The 21,423-nt window shown below is 58.0% G+C and overlaps 1 protein-coding gene across 5 annotated transcripts in view; it reads right to left on the bottom strand.

The window, feature by feature from the left end:
- CACNA1E (calcium voltage-gated channel subunit alpha1 E) overlaps positions 1-21,423 on the bottom strand; it is a 107,429-nt gene that overhangs the window by 74,575 nt on the left and 11,431 nt on the right. For 4 of the 5 annotated variants that reach the window (XM_066324746.1, XM_066324750.1, XM_066324749.1 and 1 more), the window contains exons 1-2: positions 7,491-7,591; positions 6,898-7,037 (exon numbers count right to left, since the gene is read on the bottom strand). In XM_066324746.1, coding sequence (XP_066180843.1) covers positions 6,898-7,037; positions 7,491-7,583 — 233 coding nt within the window. In that variant the 5' untranslated portion in view covers positions 7,584-7,591. Of the gene's footprint in view, positions 1-6,897; positions 7,038-7,490; positions 7,597-15,953; positions 16,221-21,423 lie in introns of those variants that run through there. The other variant, XM_066324751.1, reaches the window with a different exon arrangement.

Below are 21,423 nucleotides of genomic sequence, written 5' to 3'. Positions count from 1 at the left end.
GCCCCCAGCAGCAGCTGAGCAGAACACACGCCCTCACCTCCAGCTGAAGACCTGCACCTTCAGATCTCTTCCCCCGTGGGTCAAGAGAATGGAAAAAAAAAACCCAAGAATAATCTCATTTCAAAGGAGTCCCTGCTTTTTGGGACCGGGCAGGATAAAGCACCAGTGATGTGTGATTGCCCTGCCCATGCATTATCAACGCTGAATTTGGGCACTGTCCCACTCTACAGCACCCACCGTGCCCCCTGTGCCAGGGCTGTGCGTTGCTGGGCTCCCATCATCACCCCATCCCATCCCACCAGCAGCAGCCCTCAGCCCTAAAGGGACAGCACACACAGCTCAAAGAGCTTCACACCAGAGACCCCAAACAAAGGCTGAACCCCAAATTATCAGATTGACCCTCGATTCACCTCCCCGACCCCAAACTGAGCCCCTCTCAAGCATTCCTCTCAGGAGCACTGCTGAAAACTCACACCGCCTGTCCCAGCAAAGGGTGTGCTGGGAGGAGAGAGGCACAGGCTGAGACAGACTAATCTCAGCCCAAAATCTGGGGCAGGCAGGGTGCTGGCTGGCATGCAAATTAATATTTATAATTAAGTGGAAAGGCCCCTGAAGGCTTGCACTGCCACCTGACTCTACGAGGGAGACTACTTCATAATTAATACACTGGTCAAACGGCTGACACAAAGTGAGCTACCTGATGAATTCACCCCGTTCCTGCCCTGTTCTGGGGGTGAACCAACGGGGGGAATTCATCCCTGCCCTCTCTGCAGGCAGCATCATGTAGCAGGAGCTTCTCAAGGTTCTTGGGTCTCAACCTGGCTCGAGGCAAGGCCAGCAGGGCCAGGTCACCCACTCTGAGAGTGCCACAGCAGAGCACAGCCTCGGGGACACCAAGGGACAGGGACAGCAGGGCCAAGTCCTGCCCTTGGCACAGTTCAGAGCGACGTCAAAACCTGCATCACCTTCTCTTGCTCTTTCTAGGTTTCGGGGCTGTGACCCAGGTGGATTGAGCTGCTGTGCAAAGCTCCTGCTCCCGCCCCTCCCAGAAGCTTGGAGAGGGCTGGGTGGGCACAAATGACTCCCTGAGCGCTGTGATGAGGCTGAAGGACAAAATCTGCCTTTGATCTGGGGGTGAGATGATCCCCCAAGGCCACCCCTTCCTGAAGAAACCCTCAGGAATTGGGGCACGAGGGAACATCCTGTGTTCTGGGTTGGCCAAACCCCACATCTCCCTCCTGCCTCCATCCCCACGCTGCCTCTCAGCGGATACAGGATTTGGCAGGGTGAGGTGATGCTGATAAAACTGCATTTGCAACACACACAGGACCCAGTGGAAACCTAAAGCCACTGAGGGCAGACAGGAGTGCTGGCCCCACAAGAGAACCAGAGACCAGGCAAGGGCAGACCGCAGCAGGGTCTGTGTGACCCCATGCCAAACGAGGGGTGAGAGACCCCAGAGCATCCACCCGTGTGATCCCACCTTCTCAGCGAGGATGAGGAGGAAACAACCCATCGCCCCTTCCCTCAGGCCAGCTCATAGCCCTCACCCCACCTCCCAGAGCGAGATTCACGACAGTGCCAAGAAGCCCCAGAAGGCTTTACCCCACAGCACAGCGAGGCCATCCCCCTGCAGCAGGAGCTCCGCAAGGGTGTCGGGGTGCAGCAGGAGCCCCTGGGGACCCGCAGGGGTGCCTGGCCGGGGAGGCAGTGCCCCCAGCAGCCACGTGGGAGGGAACTGACTCACTCTGCAGTTTGAGGAAACCACGCGGGGCGAGGAAGAGGAGCCGGGAAGGATGGAGCCGGGAATTGCGTGAGCGGCACACGGGGCCGCAGCCTGCACTGGGAGAAGGCGGGATACCCATCTCCCCCAAAGCCAGAACCGAGCTCCTGCCTGCCCAGGGATCTCCCACCTCCATCTCCAGCCATCTTCCCCCATTTTCCCTGTCCCCTCGCCCAGCCAGGGGAGTGGTGCTGCCCTTTGTGCGAGAGGCGTCGGGCGCGTCCCAGGGCCGTGGCATATGGCACATGAATCATTCACCAAAGTGGGAAATTAATTATTCATCCGAACGAAAGACCAAACATTTTACTAATTGTCCTGAAAGGAAAGAGCTGGGAAAGGAAGGGGTGGGAGAGGGGGGCAGGCGTCAGGTTGTATACTGCCAGCATTCGTGAAAGGAAAAGAAGGAAGGAGGGGGAGAAAAGAGTCTTGTCTGGTGCGATCAAAATGTTTCTGGGCTTTTGGACCTGGGCTTGTCTCTTTGCTGGTTTATCCCCATAGGACAGCACTCCTTGCAGTGGCTCAGGCCAGGTTATCCAGCAGGATAACCACGGCAGGACGCTGCACTTGTGCTCTGATTCTGCATTTGTTCTTCAAATGTCTTATTTATTCCCTCAGGCTTCCTTGCCTGGGCCTGCATCATACTCCCTGGGTTAGGGAAATGCAGGTGTGGGAAGAGCCTGTTCCCAGCCCAGGGGTGCGGGTGTGTGCTCTCACAGCTGCGTGGTGTGTCAGACACCTGTGGGGCCAGCATCCCTAACCACCAGGGCATGCAGCACGTCAATATTCCCAGGTGCAGCTGCTGCCAGTGCCTGTTCAAGGATTCCCCTTCCATCTCTGGAACTCTTAAGACTGAAAAAACCACGCAAACACGCAGAACTGGGGTTGTGCGAGGTGCACTAAATGCCTGAGAGCAAAACATCCCTGCCTCTTCAACGGGGGAGCTTAGGGGGAATCGTGACAAGGGAACTTTCCAGGACAGTCATCTCAAAATCCAGGCAGCATCAAAATGAGCAAAAAAGCCAACCTGCCCTCCTCATCCCTGGGCTCACCTTGCAGCCCTGCAGCAAAGCAGGGAACACCTTCCTTGGAATGATTCCATCCTGCTTCCCACCAGCCACAGCAGGAAACCAGGGCACAAGGATTTCCCTGGGAGGTCAGAGAGAGAGAGACCAGGCCCATAGCTGCTTGGCTTTGCAGGGAGAGGACGATGCATTTTGAGGCAGCACTTGGAGAGCCAGGCTTTCGTGCTCCAGCACAGGCTGGTGCCCCTCTGGCTGGCTCTGGGTTTGCTAAGGGCATGCAGTCCTTCACTCCCGCTTTCCCTTGGCCACGCTCCACCCCACAAAACCCTTTAATGAAAACCAGCGTGCCCAAGGGCTTCACAAAAGGCACCCAGGTGTGGAGGCTGTTATTAAACGCTCCCAAAAACCCTGACGGCAGCGCTTCCTTTTAGTGACCCCAGAGTATTTATCCAGCTTTTACAGTGGCTGCTTCCCCAGCTCCTGAGCAGAACAACTTCACAAGGGCCTTTTGATTCCCGTTTGGAATTTTTTTTTCCCCATTGTGAGCAGTGTTCCTCCACCCCTTCACCTCTCACGTGTTATTGTATGGCTGCTACCAAAAAAAAAAAGAAAAAAAAAGCAAACGGTGCTTTGAGGATGCTCAGTGTGTGAAGCACACACCCACCTGGATATTTGCACAGGGAGTTAACCCTTCCTAGTCCATCAAGTAGGGTGTAGGACAAAGCAGGCAGCTGTAGGGTCCTTGCTCTCTATTCCTAATGGCACCCAGGGAGCAGGGAGATCATGCTCCACTTGGCTGAAGCTCTTTCAGCCTCACTTTCTCAGAACCAGCAATTAAGAGGTCACTAACCTTCCTCTGCCCTTCCTGACCATTTCTGAGCCATTTTCCCCTTTTTTGGTCCAGGTCACACTGCATCAAGCAGGTCCCACATCCAGCTTCAGCACCCAGCTGCCTTTGGTTCATGCAGAGACAAGGTGAGCATCCCCGAACCCCAGGGGAAATGCAGATGTTCCTCTTGCTGGTTCTGCCTCAGAACAAGTAAAGGTATTTTATGCACACTTTCATATAAAATTATTTTTAGCTGGGGGAGAACAGGCTGTTTTTTCAGGCAGCAATGATGATTTGGAAACCACAGGTTACAAACAGAGCAGGTTTACAAATGTGACTATTAGTTCCCCAGTGGAAGCTTTAGCATCAGGGAGTTTTAGGTGGGTGTTGATTTCCACTGAGATGAAAAAAAAAAATTTGATTTATTGACAGAAGCAGCAAACACCAGTTGAACCATAGTCAGTGCCATCCACTCCTGCACAAGGTCCCAGGAGACTGCTCATGGGAGAAATCCCTCATTAGGCTTATTTACAGCAGGGAGAGGGTGAAGAAAATCCCACTCCTCACAGAAAACCCAGCGCAGCGTCTGCGACCATGAAGCCACCTGCACTAAGGACCTTTCCCAACGCACACATGACAAAAAAATAAGTCCAGAAAGGAGTAGTGATACCCTGTGTCACAAATGGAGGGACGAGGGCCAGTGAGTGTGATGTTGGCTCCCTCAGGGATGGATCCTGAGATGGGTCCTGCTCACATGGATATTTTTTCTGGGATACACCAGCATCCAAACTCACTCAGCACATTCCGAGGCAAGTGCTACCCTGCACTTCCAACCACAGCACCCCTTCTACCACAGCCACAGCCTTTTGATAAGCCACAACAAGATCCCCGTGGCCACCAAATCTCACAAATTTCCATCCAGACATTTTTACATTCCATTCATCAGGCAGAAAGTTTGAGTCCTCGAAGGCGATCCCGACGCCCGCCTTACGCAACCGGCACAGAACGAGCCGCCAAGTGCAAACCTTCTCCCACAAGCTGTTTGCAAGTCATTTGCCAGCCAAGGATTATTTTGCTGCAGGAATTTGCCAATAATTCAGCAGATTAAACAGGCGAGAGTTCCCTGCATGGGAAGCGCAACCATGGCACCGAGGAAGAGCAGCTCTGGTGGCACGGCAGGGCAAAACAGCACAGAGGAGCTCATGACCTGGGGCAGCTGATCCCAGTGACCCCAAAACCAGTGCAGGATGAAAATCCATGGGTTGCCTCCTCCAGCCACCATAAGATAGAATTTGCCCCACCAGGTCGGTGAGGCCACACCAGCAGGCACTGCTGGGGCAAAGGCAGCAGGTGAAGGGGGCATTCCTTGGGCAGGGCTCCACTCTGCTGGAGCAAACACCAGGGTCCCAGGGGGGCAGTGGTGGGGGGAAGCACACTGGAGGGCTGTACCCCGTGACTGGCAGTCCTGGGGGGACGTGGGTACCTCCTGTCAGGGCGGCCAGCACGGTGCTCACAGCCCTTCGTGGACAACTGATTCCCTGGCACGGGGCCTGGCTCAGCCCGGCACCGAGAGGAGCTGGCGAGGCTTCTGCCAGTGAGTAATTGCTGAGTGCTGACTCAGCACCAGCTCCCTTACAGCAGCAAGCCCAAAGCCGTGGGGAGGGCAGGGAGAGGCCCCTGCTGAGCCCCTCCTCCCAGCCCAGTGCTGGCCCTCGGCCCGTGTCCCAAAGGATGCCCAGCAGGGGACACAGGTGATGGGCATTTCCCAGCCCCCCGGCTGCCTCCCCCATACTCAGCCCAGTGGGGCCAAGAGCCCCTCTTGTTGCAACCAGCATGTGTCCCATGCAGACCCCAGAGGTGTGAGCACCTGTCCCCAGGGATTTGAGCCCCTTTGCCCAGCCCAGGAGCCACAGAACCCTCTCCGTGAGTCCCTGTGCAGATGTGGGAGAGCAGCAGCCTCCCATGTGAGGGCTGCACCTCCCACAGGCTGCCTGCTTGCTGCCCATCTGAAGCATCACCCACCACCAGCACACTCTTCATTCCCAAGTGACACGGTCCCACCCCCCAGCAAGGCCATCCAGGTCCACACTGGCCCAAGGGACCCAAAATGTCCCCATCCATGCTCTCCTCAAGCCTTCCCTCATGCACAGTTCCAACCTGCACCTCTCCCTCATGGACAGGCGGCACACACCACCACACTCCAGTAGAAGCAGGCTCAGCACTCCCCTTCCTCCTCCAAACACCCAACCAGGTGTCACATCCCACGTGGTGCAAGCCAGGAGTCAGGACTGTGCAGCAGGAAGCTCTGTAGAGACCCCAGGCACTCTGCCTGGGTCCTGTGCCTCAGTTTCCCAGCCAGCTCTGGAGCTGCTCGGCACCCAGCAAAGCTCATGGAGCACTCAGACCCATGGGCACCATCTCTTTGTGCACATCAAACCAGCTCCTCTGAGCGTGATGTTTCCATCAGCAGGCAAAAAGAAATGGCCACAATCCAAGCACCACCTGCCCTCCACACAGAGAGGGGCCCAGGGGGTCACCCTGGGGGGGCTTTGGCACAAGCTGACTGCCGGAGTTGGCTAACACAAGCCCAAATGCCCCTGCTCGTTTCTGTGTCACCAGGACAGCCCAGCACGCTGCAAGCAGGACTCAAATCTGGGCCATGTCCCTGGCAGGTGACACCAGCAGTGACACCAGCAGTGACACCAGCAGTGACACCAGCAGCACCCATGAAGCTCTGTGTGCCACCAGCCTCAGCACCACTGCTGCATGCTGGGACGATGAGCAGTGTCACCTGGGAATGTGACCCTCCCCAGACCTCATTCCCAAACCTCCAGCACCAGGGCAAGCCTGGAAAGTGCTTGGGAAGGCAAGAGGAGAAGAGATTTTCCCCCTCCACATGTAGGGTTTTACCAGAATTTCTCCCACACTACATCCAGTTGCTTATCAGGTCATGCCACCACCTTGTCCTCACCCTGCCTTGTATTCAGGTGGGTGACAGGCCACCAGGTGAGGAGAGCTGGACATGGTGGCCTCAGAGGCAGCCCTACTGCCCCTCTAGGGAACCTCGTCCCACCACCAGTGTCCACGGCAAAGCCAACACAGCACCTCCAGCAGGGCAAGACACCCTCCCCTCCCTCATCAGGACAACACCACTGACAACAGCAAACCAGGGGCTCTTCCCATGTCCTGGAGCTCGTGTCCTCGCCAGGATGAGCCCCCAAGCCCAACCAAGCCCACCCGTGGCTCCACAGCACCCGGCTCACCCGCTGAGGACCACGATGAAGTCCATGACGTTCCAGCCGTTGCGCAGGTACGAGCCCTTGTGGAAAACGAACCCCAGGGCCACGATCTTAATCCCAGCCTCAAAGCAGAAAATCCCAATGAAGTAGGGCTCTGTCTTCTCCTGCCAGAGTGAAATCAGTGACCCAGTGAGAGGGGGAGACTGAGCAAACACAGCAGCATGCATTTCACGCTGACCCAACTCGCGTCCCATCCCACCTCCCTCAGACCCATCATCTCCTTTGGGAGCTTTCCCAGCCCTTTCTCAGCCAGCAATAACCTCAGAAAGAAAAAGAGGGTGTGGCTATGACACACTCTCAGGTTGCCCAGTCCTTCCCTACCCCTTTCTAAGGGACTTAAACCTTCCAGAGCCCTTTCCATAGAGAAGGGATATGTTACAGCAGCCCCAGGAAGGCCAGAGGAGCTAGTCTCAGGAGGGAGCTAGTCCTAGGAGGAAACCTCCTGTCTAACCACCCCAAAAGCAAACGAAATTTCTTGGCAGGATTGTGTGGCTGCCCTTGGCTCAGCCCCCAGCCCACCAGTGCAGGGCAGAGAGGGATGGACACGGGGTACTCACTAATCTCCGTGACATGGGCGTCTTGTCATCCTCGGGGAGGTGCTGCTCCAGGGCCAGCACGATGCAGTTGGCAATGATGGTCGCCAGGATCATGTACTCAAAGGGAGTGGAGGGGAGTTAAGGAGCAGAGAAGAGGTGGGTGACACCCCCCCAACCGTCCAGCCCGCCCTTGGTTTCCCCTGCTCAGCCACTGCTGCTGTTTTCCCCACGGGAACATCCACAAGTGCTGCTTGCAGGCAGGAGGGTGACGCTCAAGCTCAGTGTTGTTTGGAAATGAGAGGGTGAGAGACCTTCCTCCATGAAGATCTGCTGGGCCTCATCACCTTCTCCCCCAGCCCACGGGACATCAACCATCACCCCAGTCTTTGCTGGGATGAAAACTCCCATGGGAGAGAGATGGTGATTGTGTAAGGAGCCCAGAAGGCGGACACAAGGTTTGAAGCGGGACAAACAGTCTGGGCTTTGCCTGGAAGAAGGTTTGGCATGGCCCTTGGCATTGTCAGGAAGGCTCTCCCTGCTGGCCAGGGCTGGCATGTCCCTGTTTTCCTTCTCTTTTCCATCACAAATCAGCAGGAGATGGGGCTCGGAAAGAGGAGGTGTCACAAGATATCGACAGCCCTCGTCCTAAAGCATCCCCATGGGAGAAAGCACCTGCACAGCCTGAGGAGGATGGAGCATCCCTTGCAAGTCCTAAGGACCTGACCTGGATCAGGGCACAGGTGGGCAGCAGGATGAGCCCGGGTGACACTGGGAGCTGCAGAGCACTTGGCTGAGCACTCCCAGCTCAAGGCACTGATGGCACCTGGGTCTGAGCTTCAGCTGAGGCAGGGTGGAAACTCCCTGTGCAGCTATCCCAGCTCAGCCACACCCCAGCAAGTCCCCAAGGGGCAGCAGCACCTTGTCAGCACGATCTGGTTGGACCCTTAGGAGCAATTCTAAATCCTACATCCAGGCCCAGGTCTTAGACAATCCTTCTCCAGGAGCCACCCCGAGCCAGGACAAGCAGCAGCAGATGCTGGTGTCTGAGGAGCTGAGGAAGGAAAGGGCAGGTTGATGCCCAGGAAATCACCCCAAACTCGGCTTCCTCCTGCCTTTTGATTCATGGGAGCGAGGCAGGGACACGGAGCTCTCCCCTGCCTGGCCCACTGCCGAGCTCTGAAAACAAAGCACTTCCAAATGACAGGATGGCCATATCTTTCCAACTTCTCATCCATCCATCTTTCCCAATTCTTCACAATAAAAGCCCTGTTGCCCTCAATAACTAAATGTGGAGCAATACAGGCAGCGCAGCCCTGATTCCACTCCCTCTGTGCCAAAACAGCTCTATTACTGCCACCCCTGGCACCCAGGCAGGGGACTGCCACCTTCCCAAAGCTTGTGTCTGTGGAAAAGGGGATGTGATCCCACCTGGGATGAATTTGCCCATGAAGGAATCATCCACACTCCCACCATCCCAAGCTGGCCGAGCCTTTCCCCACCACAACAGGCTTCTCCAGACCCAACATCCTCAGGCTGACACGTGTCAGGCAATGAGGTGTCCAACGCCCATCCCATCAGCCCTGGGAAAAGGGGTCATTTTGTCTTTTCCAGCCTTGTCTTCACTGACTACAGTGAAGTGCTTTGCACCAGTGGCCCTGAGCCCACAGGCAAGAGAAGACACCCCAGTGTCCCAGGGAAGGGGGAAAGCATGAAGTGACCCCAGCAGCAGCAGTGACGCTGGGCACGCTGGCAAGGCAGGAGCAGGGATGGGCATAGAAACAGATCCCCAGAGAGACGGCCAGGAGAGGCAGCCAAGGAGCGGGATGTATTTAACCCGGTAGGACGAAGAGCCAGCAAAGATACACCCAGGGCGTTTAAAAGGCCACTCAGTGAAATTAATGGCTGCTAACTTAGAGGCAAACCCAAAGAGAGAGGCTGCAGGGCTCCCTGCTGCTGGCTCAGACCTCGCTGCCAGCCAGGCACGGAGCAGAAACAGCTCCCGGTGCTTGGGGAGGGGGGACCAGACTCCAAAAGTTTTTTCTCTGAGGCTCAACACAAGTGAATATTTCACTGCATGGCTCCGGCAGAGACCACATCCTCTCCCTGCTTCCCACCTCTGCCCGCACGCTCCAGCCGACCGCGGCGCTTGGCCCGGGGCCACCAGCCTATTTGGGATCTTTTGGTATCATTTTCCTGAAAGTCTGTGAGCAATTAGCACCGGCTTAAGAGACAAACAGCGTGTTCGTGGGGCGGGGCAGCAGCTCCCCAGGCACCAGGCACATTTGCCTAGATGAGAAGTGTGGGAACGGCGCGGAGGGTCCGTCTGTCCGCCCCGGCGCGGCTCAGCCCGCCCAGCATCCCTGCCAGAGCCGCTGTTCCCGTGGGAGAGACACTCAAGTGGGAAAAAACCCGAGCGCAGCAGCGTGGGAGCCCTGCTCAGAAGTGCCCGGAGGGGGCTCAGGACCGCCAACATCTGGTTCAAAGCACCAGGGTAGCGCACATCTGTCCCAGCCCTGCACAGGACCACGCTCCCGCTCCACCTCTGGCAAGGGGGTGAGCAGATACCATCGAATCAAGGCATGGTTTGAGCTGGAGAGGACCTTAAAAGATCACTTCGTTCCAACCTGCCATGGACAGGAACACCTCCCAGGAGGCCAGGGTGCTCAGAGCCCCGTCCCACCGGGCTGAGCCTACAAAAGGGCACTCGCTCCCCAAAGCACTGACCCAAGCACGAGGCTGCTGCCAGAAGTGATTCCCCTAACCCCACTGGCCCAGTTTCTCGAGGAGTTGAGCCTGGGTTATCACATCCAGAGCTGTGTGAGACATCAACTCCACGGAAACCAGCCCCCAGAGCTCCAGCTGGGCCAGGTTTTGAGGGACCAAGAGGAAAAGGACCTCCCAAGGGACAGCAGGAACATCTGGCTGAACTGAGGGGTATTTTATCCCCACTCTTTACTTCTGCCAAGCAAGCATCCCCCCAGTCAGGACTGGAGCCCACCAGGCGATCCCCTATCAGTGCTTTGTTTTCTCCCACATCAGATGAATAATTACACAACCTCTCAGCCACCCAAAATGCAGAGTAGCCCTCGCCTCCCTCCAGGCCCAGTAATGAGAGCCCATCTCCCTCCAACCTTCTCCTCCTCCTCCTCTTCCGTCTGGCTTCTCCTGGAGGATCATTAGGGAGCTGATAAAAATAGGTTTTCTTATTGATTTATCTCCTTTACCCAATGCTCTCTCCCCTGCACCGTTGACTTGTTTCCTTAGCAACTCGGCCGATCCCTGGGCACGCCACACCTGCAGCTCCACGCCTCCCTGCCCGTGCCTTTGGGGCGGGGACAGCGACCCCAGGCCACGGGAGCATCCCCCAGACCACCTGGACACAAGAGCACTGTTAGCCCATCCGCTGTGGGTAACCCCATGCCTGGAGCAGCAGCTCCTTGGCAGGTCTGTCAGGAAGATCTTCCTGATCTTCCAGCTGGGACCTTCCTCTCTCTTCACCATCCTTGCCAGCCAGGAGCCCAAACCAGCCCACCCAGAGGAGGCAGGGAGTGAGCCCAGCTCCAGTCCCTGGAGATGGGATTGTGGTGGAGATGGGTTTATGGGTTTCTGGGTTTATGATGACATGTTGATGCAATCTCCGCAGGAGGCTGGGTACAAGATAAATCCCTCCCCGGATCCAGGCAAAGGCAGGAGCTATGGAGAGCTCCTCTCTATCTCATTCCTTCTCTCCACTCCAGGGGCAGACAGGCTGGAAAGGAGCAGAAGAGCCAGAGGAGGGAGGCCGCATGGGCCTTGGGGAATCCTACCTTCAAGTGCCACCAAAAGAGCAGGAGCAACTTAACTTCTGTCCCTGCTTTCATCATCCAGGTTCCAACATCTCCTCAAAAGTCCTGTCTCTATTTCCCACCTCTCCCCATGCCTCCCTGGGGACCTGCTGCTCTGAGGGGCTTTCCCTGCTCCTCAGTGAGAAAAACTGCTCCTCAGTTCCTACACCTGTGGACTTCATCTTGCTGGTCCCAATCCCAGCACTGCTGCCTGTCCCACACGGACATGGCATGACAGGACGGAAGATCCTCACCTTCAGCATCCACCCTTAGGATGCCCCGATCCTCCTCCTCTCAGCTCCACGCCCCAGCAGGAAAGAGCAAGCTTCTCTCCAAGGCTGTTTGCACAGAATCACAGAATGGTTTGGGTTGGAAGGGACATTAAAGGTCATCTGGTCCCAACCCCCTGCCATGGGCCAGGTCACATTCCACCAGACCAGGTTGCTCAGAGCCCCATCCCACCAGACCATGAACAATTCCAGGAGGTCCACAACCTCTCTGGGCAAGTGAGGTTTTTGGTTTCCAAGAAAAAAACGGAAGTGCCAAGTAGAGCAAAGCCTGTGAGTGGCCCTAATTCAACTCTGGGATTCCCCATCCCCACAGTACCTCCCTGGCTTGTCCCTGAGGACACAAGGGATTTCCCTCCACTCATAAGACTATCCACAGAGTTGTAGCCCCTCTTGTCTGTCTCCTTCCCTGTGTCCTGCCCCCCAGCTCATCTATCCTGGGATCGGGGTTGACAGGAAGCAACATCCAGACCACAAATCCTCCCCATTGGAACACAAGCCAGCTGCTGTGTGCGTGCTACACAGAGGCTCAGGAGAGTGAACGTGGGCTTGGGTTGTGCTTGTGTCCTAGAGCACCCAGCCTGCCTTAATCCCACTGCATGGACACAGGAGAACACACTCGCTCGCTGCAGTCACAACTGTTGCTGCTTTTATGGCTGCAAAATGCAGCGCTTTGGTTTCCATCAGGGGTTAAAGTGAAGGCAGTAACAGCCAGGAGCCCAATGGGGCAGAGCTGCCCACACTGCTGCCGCTCCCGTAGGGATGAGGGATGCAGGATGTGGGATGCCTGCCTGCCACGTGCAAACAGCTCCATGGAGAAGCGTCTCCCTCTCCCCCACCTCACCCTGGAAATCAAATCTCTCTCCTCTCCTCCTCCTTTTTTTTTTTTTTTTTTAAACAAAAAAGGACCACATCATGTGATTTCCCTGCCTTAACATCAGTTTTTTAACTTTGGTTGCCACAGCAACAGGATGCAACTTGGCATCACCATGACAACAGCTGCCTCTGTTTAAATTCACCATCTGACAGGCAGCCTCGCTCTCCCCGGCTGTCAAAAAGATGGACCTGCCATTACACCTACTCGCCCCTCCCAAAAAAAACCCCTTCTCTAAAATCTGATGAATGGAGGGCACAGAAAACAGGATGGGAGGGCGGGTGGGGAGGGAAAGGGGGAAATGTTCCTGGGGAGCGCCAGGATGGAGCTGCCCAAGGATGGCACGACATGGCGCAGGCTCTTCCCTTGGGAAGGCAAGACCTGCTGGAATCTGTGCTGGGGAAAAGCCAAGGGGCAGGAGACGCTTGGTCAGGTGGGGAGTGACATCACCAGGGTCCCCGAGGGGCACTGCCCACGCAGCACCAGGTCACAGTGAGAGTCATGATGAGGAAAACAGTTCAGACACTCACAGGTGTGCTTCCCGTGGAGCAAAATCCCCCTGACTGTTGGGATGGGGATGTGCCCTGGGGCTCTGAGGGTATTCCAGCTGCTCTAGGCCAGCCCAGGACCCCTCTGGTCTTCAGAGGGGCCGAGACAGGTGAAATCCCTCACCACAGGGCACAGCAAGGTCCTGATGGACATCCTCTTTCCCTGCCACACTGAGGGTAGGTGCAGCGGACAGCCTGTAGCCAGATGCTGTCCTTGGGGACACAGCCAGAGCCACACAATGTCATCTGGCCTTCCTGGGGCGGGAGAGGGATCTTATCCAGGTCAAATGTGATTAAGCGGATGAGGAACGGAGCAGATATAGATGAGCTGCAGCCCATCTCATGTACTAACTGAATTGGAGCCTTCCAGGCAGCCAAACAAATGAAATCAGGGTGAAAGGCCTGGCCATCAGCAGGAGGAGAGCAGGCAGGAGGACAAGGCTGCATTTCCCAAGGAGAAGAGAAGGAGATGTTCCTACAGCCAGAACAGCAGCTGCCCCATGGTCTGGGTAGGACCAGTTTTAAAAGAGCAGCTCCAGTGTAGGCAACGCACCGGGCTTTCCAGCCAGGAGCTGGGCAAAGGCTTGCCTCCCATGGAGCTGCATCCCAATCCCCGTTGCTCGTATTTCTCCTCCTTCTCCTCCATGCATCATCCCTATTTACACTGGGAAGCCAAACTGCAGAGGCTGCTGGTTATAATTACACAGTTACCCAGCAGATATCCAGGCCTGAATCACCAGATATTTTTAGCCCTATTACCTAGTCAACCAGAGCTGGATGAAGAAGAGCCTCCACTCCGCCCTGCGCTCCTCTCCAGCCCCTTTGGCTTTCCTCGGTGCTGTGCCCACCCTGACCCATGGCACCAGGACTGGCCCATTGCCCTCCCAGGGCCAGCAGCTCCTACTGGCCATGGCCAAGATCCAGTGCTCTCCTCCCCAAAACAGCCTCGCCCAGGAGCTGTGCCATGGGCTCTAGGCCAGGCAGCTGAGGTGCTACATGGTTTTCCCGGCCCTACCAAAAGACACCGGCTGCCTGTGCCAGGCTACAACTACAAGGATGGGAACGACTGGCCTGGCCAGCCTAACCAAACTCATCACCAAAAGGCCTTGCCCGTCCCTAAGCCCTCAAAACTCCAATGGTGCAGAGAAACATCCAGGGTGGATGCGTTTTTCTCGGGAAGAGATGGCAGCCAGGCGGGGGATAGGCAGGAACGCTGAGCTCCCGCGCCTGGAGCACGCCTGTTCCCAGCACTCACATGGGAATATGTCACTTACTTCTGGAAAAAAAAAAATTACAAAATGAGCCCATCTCCCTCATGCATTGCAAATTCCAGGGGAGAATAACGCTGGGGAGTTCTGCTCGCGTGGTGGTGGAGCTCCAGTCTCTAGGAGACCGCGGCTGCCTGGAGATGAGACATCACGCCGGCACGGGACCCCAGCCCACGCCGGGAGTGCCGGGCCAGTGGCAGCTCCTTCTGGCTCCCAACAAAAGCCAGAGGGGCTAGAGCCCTCCCACGCCTCGCTGGAAAAGCACATGAATAATTTGGCGTATTGTGGAAAAGCAGGCGGCTGGCCTGGCCGCTGCCCTGCAGGGCTCCGCGCTGAGCTCCTGCAGCCACCCACCCCCTGGGTGCTGCCAGGAGGGGCAGGGTCAGGGACGCCACGGGGAATTCAGCCCCTCCAAGCTGGCTCTTGCCACCCTCTCAAGCCTGGAGATGTCACAACTCCCCAGGCAGGAGCAGGTCCTGCTTGGCAGAGGCTTGACCTGATGTGTGGGAGCTGCAAAGCGACAATTCCCCTGCGACAGTTCACAGGGTGGGTGACCTGTCCTGCACCCCTGGGCCTCACCAGAGCCTTTCCCCCGGGGTACCTGTTGCACCAAACCGAGGCATTGCTGCCTGGCACCAGGGAAAGCTCTCCCGTGCCCACCAGAGGAGCCAGGAACTCAACCAACAAGTTGCAGGGAGAGAAAGCGGCAGCAGCAGCAGGAGCTGCATGGAATCACTGCTGCAGAACACGGCACGGGGAGGCTCCTACAGCCAAAGCGTGGCCACGTTGAAGTTTTCAGGCTCGGATCCTCTACGGGGGCAAAGCCCAGGAGGGGTCTCAGGGGGCAGCAGGCACCAGTTTGGTGCAGGGCTGAGCTGTGGTGCTGGGCAGCAGCCAAGGCGCCCAGGGGCACCCACAGGGAGGGTGGGAGCAGAGAGAGGTGCGTGGGGAGGTATGAAAGGATGGAGGAACAGGGGAAGGAGTGGGAGAGATGCACCCTCTGCACCCTCCACCCTGCCCTAGGAGAGGGGTCCCTGGTATGGCTCCCCACGCCGGCCTCCCCAAAAAGGGCCGTGGGGCACAGGCAGAGGTTTCCAACATCCTTCCCTCTGCCGCAGGGAGGGCACAGCCGGTTCCCAGAGCCACCATGGGGGGCCGGGGGCCGCAGGGCGAGGACGGCCGTGCCCCTGCCAGGCGTGATCTGGACCAAAGGGGGTACACACAGGAGGGACAGAGCCACCAGCCAGCAGGGGCTGGAGATTCACGGGCTCCCAGGTGGCTCCGGGCGGGGTGGGGTGACAAAACTCCACAAGATATCGAGGCACAGAGAAAAGGCCACTACCCGCCACGTCCCCAGGCACACACAGAGAGCATCCCAAAGCACGTAGAGATCAGAGCACCCGTCCCTATCAGCACGGGAGGGGGCTAATAAACCCAAGCCTCAGGAGGGGCTGGGGGACTCCCGGGGGGAGAGAAAAGGCTCAGATCCTGTCAGGAGCAGGCGAGGAGCTGAGGACAGAAGGGGAAGCAGCAACAGGGCGAGGAGAGCATCCCCAGGGGCCGGGGCACCCCTCTCCGCACACCTTACCTGCCCGCCAGTGCCACACACACGTGTCCTGGGCGGCCACCGAAGCAAATCCGGGCGGCAAAGGTGGGGGCCCACGGGGGCTGCAGAAAGGATATGGCCAGTCGATGAGCTTCTTGGCATATTTCCTGACTATGTTCTCTTCCCCAAAGAGGAAGAGCGATCTGTTGACGGTGAAGCAGTTCTGCCGGACGGGGATGGGGTTGTACAGAGCCATAGTCCGGGCTCGCTGCGCTTTGGTTTGCTTGAAGGCTCCCGGGCTCCCTCCCGCAGGGGCAGCAGCTCCTTGCCGGCTCCGGTTCTGGTCGGAGCCCCCATCTCCGGAGCCCAGCCTGCCGGCCACTGCCTCCCCAAAGCGAGCCATCCTGGAAGAAAACACACAGGTGAGCCAAAGCAGCAGCACCGAGGCGGCGGGGGGGGGGGGGGGGAAGGGGGGGTGGGAGAGAAGAGGGAGGGGGTTGCGGGGCGCAGTCCCAACCACAGCCCCCTCCTCCTCTCCGGGTGATGCTCAGCTCCGTCTCTCCTCCATCCCCCCCGGGGGAGCAAGGGACCCCGCGTGGAGGAGAGGCGGCAACGTGCGGCACCGGCTCAGCGCCTCCGGCACGGCACGGGGGGCACCGAGCCTCCGGCCCCTCGGGCAGCGAGCCCTCCTCCTCCTCCGTGCCCAGCGGAGGCCGCAGCCCCTCAGCCCCTTCCCCCGAGGTTAAGCAAGGGGTTAAACCCAGCCGCGTCCTCCCCACCGCTCTGCCTGCAAGCCCAAACCAGCCCCTTTTAGCCCCAAAACCCCGCGGCAAGGCGAGCGGAGAGCAGGCACGGGAAGGGCAGGGACGCGAGTCCTTGCAGGCAGCCCCCTGGCAAAGGAACAATTCGGAACAGCACCCAGCGCAGCAGCCGCGGCCGGGGGAACAGGTTGCAGCGTGGTCCAGCCTAGTTGGAGCCAAGTGTCCAACTCCTTCCTCCCGACTCCATCTTCAGCATCCTGCGGGAGCCCGGCCGCCCATCTGCCGGGGCCGCGGGCAGGGGCGGGGGCCGAGCCCCGGGCGGGCACCTGCGGAGAGGCGAGGGACGCCCAGCCCTTCGCTGCCAGGGCAGGAGCGAGAGCGCAGGGCGACGTCGGCTTCCCGCAGGAGCCGGGCCACAAAAAATTGAAGGCTGCCGCGCCTCTGCAGCTCGGGGACAGCTCGCTTTAATGAAGTCAGTGGCAACACAGGCGCACACGAGCGCGCACACACACGCACAACACGCCCGGCTCGCTCCCTCGCTCCATCCAGTGCGTTCTTTTGGCAAGCACGGGAGCTGCCGCAAAGGAAAATCAGAGGCGAGGGGTGGGTCTGAAGGGAACAAAGGCAATGGGGGAGCCCCCACCCGGCCAGAAGCGCGCACACCCCCGCCCTGGCCGCAGAGGGCTTTCCAGCACACCGGTGCTCCTAGGTGAGCGGCTAAATTGGGGAGCAAGGGGCGGCGGGGGGGGGTGCTCCTCTCCCTGCATCTCCCCTACCCCACCTCAGCTTGCACCGAGCATCTGTCTCTGGCCACATGCATCATCCTCCTCCCCCCATCTCTGGGACACTGCGAGGCTCCCGGCTCCCCGCCGGAGCCGCCCGATGCCAGCGGGTGCCCGGGGAGTGCCCTCCTGCTCACTCGCATACAGATGAGCCTCCACACCTCGCTATTCTCCTTCAGACGCACGGTGTTGTCTGGAAGAACAGCGGCTCATCCGAGAGGTGTAAACAACCCGGGCTGGATCTGTCCCTGCAGGAGCTTCCATGGGGGTGGGGGGTGTCTCTGACCCTGTTCCCCACCCCGGGCACCCCACTAAGGGCAGGGGACTGGGGACTCTCCTGATGCTGCAGCCGTGTGTGTGCGCCAAGGTCACACAGGGATGCCCAGGATCCCCTGGGCTGGGCTGTGCCCACCCACCCACGTTTGGGGAACCCTCCCCTGCCCTCCTGGCACACACAGAGTACCCGAGGGGTGTCCCCAAGCCCTCTGTACCCAGCAGGCAGGGTACAGGCAGGCAGGCACAGCACACAACACACCCTGTGAGCTGTTCACACGCTGGGTCTCCCACCCTGCTGAAACCCGAGGCCACAGAGCTCTCCGGGGCCTGTGACACTCGCTGCCTGCGACACTCGCTGCCTGCATTTCCCACAAGCAGACCACCCATGGCTCCAGCCAGCAGCACCAGACATCCAGTGTCCCTGTCATACTCTTCCCTGGTCCACCCCAACAACAACACACAGCGGCTGCTGCCCTGTCCCTCACACCTGCTGTGGGGCAGCCAGGACTGCTGGATGCATTTAAATTTAAAAAGAAAAAAAAAAAATCAAGGTGTTACTCACAAAAATCATTAACTCATCTGGGCCAGGGCTTCTCCCTCTGACCAGGCACTACAGTGGCTGAAGGGCCACAGGGCTCGTTTTTTGGCCCAGGCTCTCATGGGTGCACTGCCAGGAGCCCCTGGGCTGGCAGGGTGAGAAAGAGGAAGGTGCAGATTCTCCTCAGCAAGAAAACAGAGGAGTGTTTGCAAAAAGGGTTGTGGGATCATTGCCCCAACCTGAGCCAGGCACCGAGAGCCCACCAGCTCTCCGTGACACCCAGCTGCTGCATCCCTTCTTAATTCTCTCCTTCCAATGATCTTTCTAACCAAAGTGGGCCAGCTGGAGGGTTTTCAACAAGTCCCCAGCTGCCCCACTACCACGCTGCAGCACAGAGTGGAGCAGAGGTGCTCCAAACACTTCCCAGGCCACCAGCCAGCCAGAGCGACCCTGCCTTTTCATTCCACTAACAACAGGCAAGGAGGTGGCCACAGCAGCTCCCCACTAATTACAGTCCCTTCGATTCAGCCCAGGCAAGACACTGCCCTGAACGAATCAATTATTATTTTGTAGCTCACCTCACCTCCTTCTCCTCCTCCTCCCCACCGCCACCGACGCAGCGCCGGCAGCGACGCCGCTCTTGCCACCTTTCCGCCCTTTTAGCCGCTGTTAATTAAGGCCGAGGCTGGGCCGATTGCCAGGAGCAGATCCTCAGCCCTGCAGAGCTCCTGCTACCCCCAGCGCTCTCCCATCGCTGCCCTCACGGCGAGGTCCCACCCAGCCGAAGTGTCCCGGCTCCGCGTGGTGCCCCTGCTCCTGCATCCCCCGCCTGGCTCTGAGCAAGGGGCTGAGGGGGAGGAAGGCAGCCTTCCTCCTCCGTCCCCTTAAGGCAGGGATGCGTCCCTCACCTGGACGCTTCTGCTGGGGCACCAGGCTGTCCCCTGAACCCGCAGCTGCCTCTGCTCTACATTTGCTGCTGCAGAGCAGAGCGCAGGATGACCCCGCCGGGAGCCTCTCTCCTGCTCAGACGGTGCTAAAGGATGGGATATTTATGAGAAAGCAGCTCCTTAAGAGAAGATTGAGCGCCAAAAGGAAATAAAAAAAAATAAAATCTCTGGCTATGCCAAGAGATGCAGGCTCTGTTTCCCAGGATGTTTATTGCCGTTCTCATCTTGACCCTCACCCAGCACGCCGGGATCTGTGAGTCAGGGAGAAGTGTGGCTGATGCCCACATGATTCAACATGGCACGGGGATTCAGAGCCAGCTATGTGGGGCTGTTTGGGTTTTTGTCAATGGAGGAAATGTGAGAAGACAGGGAACAGCGGGTGCCAGGACAGGAAGGCACTTGGGATGCGCTCGGTTTGACGAAGACAGGCTAACACTCCTCCAGTCTCAGCAAGCTCTGAGAAGGAGCAGCTGAGGGAGCTGAGGGGGGACTCAGCCTGGAGAACAGCAGGCCCAGGGGACACCTCATTGCTGCCGAAAGGAGGCTGTGCCAAGGTGAGGGTCGGTCTCTTCTGTTGGGCAACAAGTGACAGGATGAGAGGAAACGGCTTCAGGCCACCGCAGGGGATGTTCAGACTGGATATTAGCGAAGGTGCCCCCTCCAAAAGCCGTGTCAGGCCCTGCAACAGGCAGCCCAGGGAAGTGGTGGAGTCACCATCCCTGCAGGGATTTGAAAGACGTGCACATGTGGCACCTGGGGACACGGCTGAGCGGTGGCCTCGGCAGTGCTGGGTTAATGGCTGGACTTGATGCGTTTAAAGGCCTTTTCCAACCTAAACGATTCCACAGCTCCACCGATCTAAGTGCCCTCCTTGCTTCCCCCAATCTCCCCCAGCCACGCCACCAGCCCTGCACGGCAGGACATCACCGGGGACTCGGGGCTGTCCCCTCCCGGGCGCTCCCGAGCCGCTGTGTCACCTCCCCGCGGCCTCCCCCGCACCGCGGGGCCGCCGCTGCCGCTCCGGCATTGCCATCTAGTGGCAGCTGTCCCCTCCCTGCGCCCCGCCAGCCTCACACAGCGGCTCCGGAGCCCGGCTGGGCTCCCCCCGGCTGAGCCCTTCCCGAGGGATGCTTGGATCAGACACAAACCCTCCGCGCAGTTCCCGCATCCCCCTGCGCACCCCGAAACCTCCTGTGTGTGCGTGGCTGGGTACAGGCACCAAAAAACAAAACCAACAACAAAAAAAACCGGGCAAGAGTGTCAAAAGCGTCCTCTGCCAAGCCCCGGGGTGCTCAAAAAGCCAGAGCTGCTCCTCAGCTTGGAGGGAGCACCAGGCAGGGAACAAAACCCTGAGGAGAGGCTGAGAGTTGGGGTTGTTCAGCCTGGAGAAGGTTCCAGGGAGGGTTTAGAGCCCTTTCCTGTGCCTTAAAGGGACTCAAGAGAACTGGAGAGGGCCTGGAGTGCCAGGACAAGGGGAAATGCTTTCAAGCTGACAGAGGGCAGGGCGAAATGGGATATTAGGAATAAATTCTTGACTGTGAGGATGGGAGATATTGTCACAAGTTGGCCAGAGAAGCTGCACCATTCCTGTGGCAGGAACATTTCCTTCCTGCCCTGGAAATGTTCAAGTCCAGGTTGGATGGGGCTTGGAATAACCTTGTCTAGTGGAAGGGGTACAGCAGGGAGGTTAGTGCAAATGATCTTTATAAAGTGCCTTCAGACCCAGAGCATTCTATGACTTTAATGCAGGGTCTTGAGAGGGAGGACAGGCTCCCCTTCCTTGACTCATATTCCCAGGAGATATGATGGACTGCACTCATCTTAGAAAGTGGCTTTTGGCGTCCTGATTTATTTTTTAAATGTGGCTATGATGAGATAAAAAAAAAATTAAAAAAAAGTAGGATCAAATGAAAACCATCTACAGTGTGCTCTGGCCAAATTTCAAATTGGGACCGAGTAGCTGTGACTCAGAAGCGCGTTTATAACCATGCAGGAATGCATGGTTTTTTCCAGGAACACTTTCATTACCTGCTGTATTAGAAGGAGGACGTTCTCCCCCCTTGCAAAGGAGAAGTCCTGCAGAGCCGAGCACCTCTGCAGCAGCAGGGAGACAGAACCCCTAGGCTGGAACAGTTCACACAGGATGGCATCTCTGGAGGAGGGCACCACACCAGCCTCTGCCTGATGCTCCTCTGTGCAGATGTTGGCAGCTGTGGCACAGGCCAGGACAGCCCTGATGGCATTTCTTGTGCCAACAAAGCCTCTGCACCACCTCGCAGCGAGGCAGCTCTCACCCAGCCCAG

This window comes from Sylvia atricapilla, chromosome 9 (assembly GCF_009819655.1).
Source record: "Sylvia atricapilla isolate bSylAtr1 chromosome 9, bSylAtr1.pri, whole genome shotgun sequence".
In the NCBI taxonomy this organism is placed as follows: Eukaryota; Metazoa; Chordata; class Aves; order Passeriformes; family Sylviidae; genus Sylvia; species Sylvia atricapilla.
This window is presented reverse-complemented; position numbering and strand designations above follow the sequence as displayed.